General features: G+C 40.8%; 1 protein-coding gene across 1 annotated transcript; it reads right to left on the bottom strand.

Annotated features, from left to right (window-relative positions):
- Positions 1-1,213: 1,213 nt before the first annotated feature.
- On the bottom strand, positions 1,214-3,702 carry LOC117140216 (putative phospholipase B-like lamina ancestor). The gene is made up of 3 exons (XM_033303006.1): positions 3,430-3,702; positions 3,251-3,367; positions 1,214-3,183 (listed from the first exon to the last, which is right to left on the bottom strand). Exons 1-3 carry the CDS (start codon positions 3,687-3,689, stop codon positions 1,584-1,586), a joined length of 1,977 nt encoding a protein of 658 aa, XP_033158897.1. The 5' UTR covers positions 3,690-3,702; the 3' UTR covers positions 1,214-1,583.
- Between the last annotated feature and the right edge of the window lie 4,415 nt (positions 3,703-8,117).

An 8,117-nucleotide genomic window follows, 5' to 3' on the forward strand; every position in this document is an offset into this window, starting at 1 on the left:
GTATATAGCTGCCATATATATAGGAAAATTGCATGTTTCACTGCAATGAAAACAAATCGCAAAATTACCATAATCAAAGCATAAAAGGGATTTCTGTTTTATTCCCAGACACCCGCACAGCATCCTCCTCCACTCTTAGCCTGTTGCCAGCTCAGAGTTTCCGACCAAGACAAAAGAAACGAACCTCTTTTCCTCTTTTCGGTGCTTTCTTTTTGTTTTTCGAAACTTGTCGACCAAGTTTGCTCAACGAAATATTTTAAAGTAATTGGCCTCGTTTGTTGGCTGCCCTGGATGCGAGCTACGAGGGCAAATTGAATTTCGAAATAGATCTATTTGAGTTTGGTAATTGGTGCGGGGCTCCTCTTCGAATTGTTTTTGACAACTTCCAGCTCGTACTTTATTGTGGTCCTTCATCCTCGCGCTGCGAAGAATTGGAGTGTAATTGAGACAAAGGGTCGAAAGAAAGTTTAAGACACGCATTTAAAGCGCGTAAGAAAAGTCAATGAGCACTTTATATGCTTTTTGAGACAAAAGGTATGAGTTTTGATCAGCTTCTTCAATATTATTCTAAATTATTTGATATTTACATATAATTAACTTTAAATTTGATAGCAAAAGGGAGCCTAAACGAACTGACCAATTAAAAGTTGGCAAAGGGGTGTGGCCAAAGATGATTGGCAAATCGACGAGGGCCAATAGGAAGGGACCCAATGAAGTAAATCCAAAAGGAGGTGTTAATTTAGGCTGGCCAATTAGAGCTGTTCAATGGGGAGGAGCTAATCAATTAAAATGTGCATGTTAATGCATGTTAATAACAACTTGTGTTAAGTATACCTGGTAATGTTACCTTTACATAGATCATAGGTCAAAAATATCATTACATATTGAATATTTACCTTTTTATATATTTTTTTGTGATAAATCAATACAAAATATTTAAATGCTTGCGGTATTTTCAAATGGTTGGCATTAGGCAGTATCATATTAATTTAATTTGATGAAACATTTACCAATTCTATTTCAAAAGCTCTCAGAAAAGCTTTTGGCTTAAATAGTTCTCGATTGGTTTTTGCCTTAGCTAAGCACAAACTTTTAAAAAATTACAAAAATTAGATTAGTAATTTACACGAAGTCTAATACAAAATGCAAATTTATTTCAAAATCGTATTAACCTTTGCAGTAATGGTATTCAAACACAGTCTGTTGTTTATCATGGTTTTGGTTTTTATTTTCATTACAATTTGTTTATAGTTACTAAAATACAAAAATTTGTTGCTAAAAAATATGTTTCCAATTTCGTTGCTAATTTACAAAAGACCTACGGAAAATAAAAAGCTGTACAGCTGGAAGACAACAATCGATTGGACACGCATACATACATAAGTACAGTAGACACTAGAAGACTATGGACGTAAGATATGTACCAACTAGGAACACACAAATTATACGAGACAAGACAGAACACTAATTAGCGAATCTAGGACAATTATTGCTTTCCAGTTTTCAAAATGGATGGAGGTGGGTTTTGGGTACAAATTCGATTAGGTTCTACGGGTTAAAAGAAGAAACCTGCTTCTCAGCGCCTACCACGCCCACTTGGGCGAGACCTTGTCAAAGTTCCACTCATCAGGATGCCCCTCATGGCCACCGCCCTCCTCCACGGGACTCATCTCAGACCACTTGAAGGGTCCGCTGCCAATCTTTCGCATGGCAATGGCCCTCATATCATTTCGCACAGATCGCCGTTCCGTGATGAGTTCCATTTCCGCCAGACTATCCGCATCCTCGATGCTCACGCTAAGTCGTTCATCGCCCATGGAGGCGGCGGGTGGAACACTACCATCCTGGCCCTCATCCTCCAGAGTCCTGGGCTGAGTATGTTGGAATCTCAGGAAGACTGGACCCGCAAAGGCATGGAAATCGCTGATGCCCAGTCGGGCATTGTAGGAGAACAATTTCAGATCTATGTTGCCATAGGCAATCGACTCCTGGCTGCCCAGCAAATCACCGCGGAATCCATGAGTGCGCAGATACTTATCCACCGACGCCAGACTGGTCAGCTCCTCCTCATCGGCCGCCGTCAGCTGTTGATCCTCGCTGTAGTTGACGCCGCTCAGCTCCAGAACATTCTTGAAATACGGCACTCCATTGGCCAGCCAGGACGTGTTGCCGGGCACCAGGAATCCCTGAGTAACATCCTTCTTGGTCATCATGCCCGGCAGCTGCTCGGCAATCCAAACCATATCCCTTAGCTGATCGTGCCTCTGCTGGATGGCTGTCCTATCCTTTTCGTTCACCACCACTGGAGCATCGTCATGCTTGTCATCGCCTTCAAGGACATTGTATAGATTATCCTGCACCTTCATCTTGTTCAGATCAACGGTGATCCACTGCTTGGCTCCCGTAAATGGATGCCTCGACATGGCACTGGCCCAAGTCTGACGGTTCTGGGATATCCGATTGGCGGCCATTACACGAGCCACCAAGGGCACCATCTTCTTGGGATCCACCGTCTTCCACAGCTGCAGATTCTCGTTCTTGATGCCCACTCCTCCAACGATTGCATGCAGATGACGACCTTTGATGGTGTAGAAGTCATCGGTGGATCCGAGAATGCCAGGGTAACCGGTGAAAGTGATATCCACACCGGGCACCGTGTTACTCCGCAGTTTCGGCGAGAAGTGATAGTGAAACTTGTACCGCTTCTGGATTCTCAACATGGAGGAGTAACTTCCAGCCGTGCTGTGACCGAAGAGCAACTGAAGTACCTGCGGCGACTCCTCCTCCTGGACGATCTTCGTCAACATGGTGGCACTTGGCAGGAAGAAGTTCTTTGGCTGATCCGTTCCGGGTTCCTCAGTATGTTCCGTACTATTCTGCAGCTCATAGTTCTCGTAGTAGATCTTGAGATCCTGAATATCGGCAGCGGCGTTCATCAACAGAAAATCGGAAAATGGTATCTCCTCCTCCAAGTCGGATCGTGCCCGGGATGCTCCTCGCTTGTATCCAGTTTCCAGGCCCTCCAGCTGGGTGATGAACAGATGCAGCTGATGCCAGTAGTGATCATTCTCAGCCTTTTCAGTCTGCCTCTTCAGGCGATGGTAGTTGGTGGTCAAAAGGTCCCTGAGCCAACCGCAGAATTTCTGGGTGCTTTCATCACGCTCGCAAGAAGAGGAAATGGTACTATAATTTAAAAAAAATATATATTAATATCAACAAAAAATCCAAGATAAATATAGAGCTATCTTACTTGGACCACTGATTGTAGATGTTCCTCCAGGTCAGCGAGCCTTCCAGCATTCCGGCGGCATAGGCCTGCACCCAATCCGGATAAGTTCTTTGCGTCTCCACTTCGATTTGGGCCCATCTACAGAATAAAAATGATATATTAGAATCATAATTAACAATATGTTATGTGGTAACACCCACCCATTCTCATAAACCGAATCCTTGTAGCAAATCCTGCCAACACCCGTGGGAATGTTGACCAGATCGTTCTGCTGCTTCCAGTTTTCAATCTGGAAGCCCACCTGCTTGGTCCACAGAGCGGTGGCACAGTAGGTGCCATCGTACTCCGGCCTCTCCATATATCCGATGAAGAAGGCTCCGATGACCAAGAGACCAGCACCGATCAGGATGTAGGTCCCTATCCGCGTTTTTTGCCACGAAGCACCAACGACTTTTAACATTGTGCCGGCCGTCGTGAAGCTGCTACGATGCAAAAATGGAAAATCCTCTCGAGAAACGATCCTAGAATCAGTGTTCCACCAGTCAGATTCCAATTGCAGGACTTATCCCAGATAATTGTGATCGGCACGAGCGGCGTAGGAGTGTCCAAGACGGTGGGCAATCAGGTGGCCAGTGTGCAGGTGGTTCTGTGGATGGATGGTGAAGGTGCTGGAGGAGCAGGAGGTGCTGATCTCGGTGGCCACGCTGTTGAGCGCCTTGGCCGATTGGTTCATGGGTGGTGCGCTGCTTTCAAGCAGAGATTCCAACGGTTTCCAGGTGGTTATATTCGTGCTAACTATTGACTTTAAATGACTGCGGTGGTTTGGCGATGGGCTTATTGGAGCTTGGCTATGTCTTTTGAGGTTCAATTTGTATCCCTGGAAAAGTACAACCATAATTAATATGTTTCAAAATACGCAAAACTGGCTCATAAAGCAGAGACTATGACGTCTCGATGGAATATTTATGCATGCCCATATAACATCCATTCATCGATGTAAATATTTACTAAACAAACAAATCTTATGAATTGTGTTTATTACTACACACTCATTAAATATTATAAACCGTACCGGAATCTTCCCAAATTCCGCCCTTGAACCATTTCCAATATTTACGCACTTTCCCTGATCTGATACCAAAAAACCCAAGTGTTTATCTCACACTTTCGCTACATTTGGCGAAGGAAATTCCTTTTTTTTTGCACAGAGAGCGAGAGAGCGGTAAACAAATTTAAGCATTTGTAAAACTAATAAATTATTTTTATGGCTCGAATAGTACTCGAGTGGTCGAATTGCTATATGGCTAAAACAGCAGCTGGGCCAATGGTAAGAGTGTGCGAACAAAGATAAGCAGGTGCCTCTACAGATCTTGCAGAAAAGTCTACATAATAAAATAATCCACAAGAGCGCAATGGAAACAGCGGAAAACTTTCAATCAGTTAGTTGGCCAGTCTTGTGGTCTGTCCTTAGTTAATTAATAAACAACATTATGATTACAAAAAGGCAAATTGCTTTGGTGTCTATAAATATTACAATTTCAAAGCCAATGCCAAGCGTATTGAAGATCTTGCTTAATCCATAATGTAAATTGGAAATTCTGATCGGAAATTCCAAATTAAACCTGTACTATTATAGTCCGGCGTAAACAATACGCATTTGTGTACATTGGACACGTGGGGCAAACATTCCAAACCATCAGTATCAGTATGAGTACTATAGTAGAATTTTGTTTTCTTTGCAAATTTTTGAGCAATTCTGAATGGTATTAACATCAATCAGTCGGCACGCTGGTACAATTAAAAATCTATATCGAATGTGTATTCCCATTTCGATTTCTCTGATTGTTCCGAAATGTATCGCAAAATGCTTGGGACTTTTGGATATACGAAAACGCAAATATTTAGATGGATATTTGGCATTAATTTACGATTAATTTGATGGTTATAACAGGTGTAAAATCGTGTAATAATACATTAGGCATACCTTTTGTTTCCCGGGTCCAGGAAGCAGCAATATCACAAGTCAACCCATTTGAAGAACTGCAAAAAAACAAAAGGAAACAAATTCGTTAGTCTTTAATCCAAACATTTTCACAGACATTCGGTCATCTAAGCATTATTAATTCGTATCTTTGTTTATTTATCCAAATGGTCGCAAGTCTCGTGATTTGTCTGATTTCTGCCGACATATAGTAAGGAGTCTGGAGTGTCTTTGTTTACTTTGGATTATAATGGACATCTCTGGGCAGGCGCACGCGCTTATTATTTATTATTTGTCACAAAATGTAGATCATGGCAATTACTGGATATGCGATATGATATACGATCGCCAATTGGCTGGTGGTCTTTTGTTAAAGTGTAGAAGGTTCGTTATCAAGTTCTTAGAAATCCAATTTATGGGTTTCACATCGATCTATCAATAGCTATTTTCATATTCTAATAATCTCTTTCCTAATTATTCATAGTATAATAGTCTTAATTGCGATTAATAAGCCTAAGACATGGGTTTTTTATGACAAAATACTTAATTACTATGACATATGGCATAGAACTTATGGCATTGAGTAGTTATAATAATGTATTTCTCAGTAACAATTTCAGTTCCAAGTACTGTAACGTAGGTCATTTAACTGAAATGCCTGGCAACTGAGCTATTTTTGTAAAACAACTTTATTTACCTGGTAACTGCAACTTGTGCACCTTTTTTAAAGCTTATTCAAATAGCACCTTTTATCAGAAATTGTGGAATATTCAAGCGAATCATTCTAAATCACCTGTTTGGAGGGCTATTAATGCTTTCGGCTGTGTGACTAACCAGTGCGCTATAAGCAATTATTTAAAGGCCCAGTGTAAACATACGTATTGCAAATTCGAAAAAATATCACAAGTCGGAACGGAAATTCTTTCATTTCACTTATTTTCATTTCAGTTCGCTGTGCAAATAAACAGCAATCAAGATTTAAGGAAAAGAGTCAGCCTCAACACATCAATCGATGCCATCAGTATGAATGAAATAGGTTTATATTTTTAAACATATTAAAGGTAATCCGTAACAGAACTTAATTGACTTGCCCTCATGGAAGGCTGCAACCCACAACCAGGCTGTCAATATCATGGGTATACTATATAGTTGAGTATACTATATAGACAGATCCAACTGAAAAGTTCGAAGTAAACCTCAACTGACGCATTTGTGGCATGGCAGGAAAGCTAAATGCAAACTTGGGAGCATAAAAGTGGCGAAAGGTTGTGATGAGATCGCACTGACGTCTTTGCGGCTCATTTAACTACTTAACTCGATTAACGCTATTATCATTATCGCTGTGCAAACACAGTTGTTTTGTTTTCCATATCCATATGTATCCATATAAATCCTCACTGTGCGCTACCGAGCTAAGTAGTGCCATTGTTTTCATAGCCCTGACAAAATTATCATATGCACTTATACAACTTATACTTATATATGTACAACCATTTTGTCAGTTGATCAATCAAAACTTAGTCGGCGTAAATAGTTTACACATGTGTTCAACTTTCGCTGTCGCCAAGTGAAGAATATTGATAAGATTGTCAGCATATTTATTAGTTCAATATTTAGATATGCGTATCTAGCTTTTGGCATATTAAGAACGTAAGTTCAATCAGCGGAATTCTATATAGTTTGCTCAGATAAGATAACACTTAGTCTAGCCGCGATTAAATTTTCCGTACAATCGAGGAAATTTACTGGTGGAAAATTAAGTAAGTATCTTGCTAATTTCTTTGTTCAACAAATAGCACATCATTTTTGGGAATTTATGAACTAGAATCCACCCACATATTCTCTAAAAACTTTTCCATAATTCCATAATTCCCGCGTATATTTACTTGTTTTCACGATTATTAATGATTTTCCATTGGAAACGGAAACTTTTGATGGCTGCCAATAATTTCTATTGTTCGTCCATTTAAAATATATATGCGCACTAAGTAAACACTTGAATATAACCCACATTCTTGGTATATATTTTATTATGTCTACACTGCTCAATTCCATAAAATATGCATAATCTTTCCTTAAAATTCCGAACGCCACATGTGGCATTAAGTGGAATAGAGGCTTGTCGATCACCGAACGTGCCACGTGTGTTATTCCGGAAATAATGCCATCATTAGCGTATTGGATAACCAATTCAATTCACTCCCCTACGATTGTGGGAATCACTGAATGAATTCGCACGGATCGCCAACGCAGCAAAATCATTTCCATGGCTTTCGGATTCAGGTAACGCGAAAACTGCTAACTTGGCCGATGCCACGCGCCGCCATCCAGTTGACAACGCCACAGATTTTGATGAGCCCCATCACCGAGTCTAAAGTCTGGAGTGAGTGCCGTGTAAACTGATGCCGGTACAACTAAGTTGGGAGTCAGCAGAGCAAGTGCAGCCGTTTTGTAAAGCCAGGCAGCGCCGCACTGCGAGTGCATACACTGAGCACAATTAAGCTATAATATAACATAGTATTGCATCAAGATTACAATATCTTGCTGAAACATTTCGATTTTACTTTAATACTACAAACTCGAATGATTTTATTCTATCAAGCACCACAAGCAAACCCTTTGACATACTTAATATGATATATATAATATCAATATATCTTAGTTCATTCGCTTTTATCCATTTATTTTTCCCGCAATGCAGATACATTATCTTTTGTTGGAACTGCATATTTTCGAACCGGAGCCCTGTCCAGTGTTTAGACTACTGACAGACAGGCAAAACCGCAAGCGCCGCGTCGAGACGTCTGGACTGGCGAATCTGGCCAATCTGGCGATTCTGGGGGATCTGGGGATCAGAACAGTCGGAATTTCTATGGTCCGCACGTGGACGAGACAGGTTATGCAGTT

This window comes from Drosophila mauritiana, chromosome 3L, assembly GCF_004382145.1.
Source record: "Drosophila mauritiana strain mau12 chromosome 3L, ASM438214v1, whole genome shotgun sequence".
Classification (NCBI taxonomy): Eukaryota; Metazoa; Arthropoda; class Insecta; order Diptera; family Drosophilidae; genus Drosophila; species Drosophila mauritiana.

Coding starts and splice junctions, on each gene's coding strand:
- LOC117140216 (XM_033303006.1), bottom strand. CDS start 3,689: ATGTTAAAAGTCGTTGGTGCTTCGTGGCAAAAAACGCGGATAGGGACC. Junction 3,368..3,429: donor GATTCGGTTTATGAGAATGG/GTGGGTGTTACC, acceptor TTTATTCTGTAG/ATGGGCCCAAATCGAAGTGG. Junction 3,184..3,250: donor ATCTACAATCAGTGGTCCAA/GTAAGATAGCTC, acceptor TTTAAATTATAG/TACCATTTCCTCTTCTTGCG.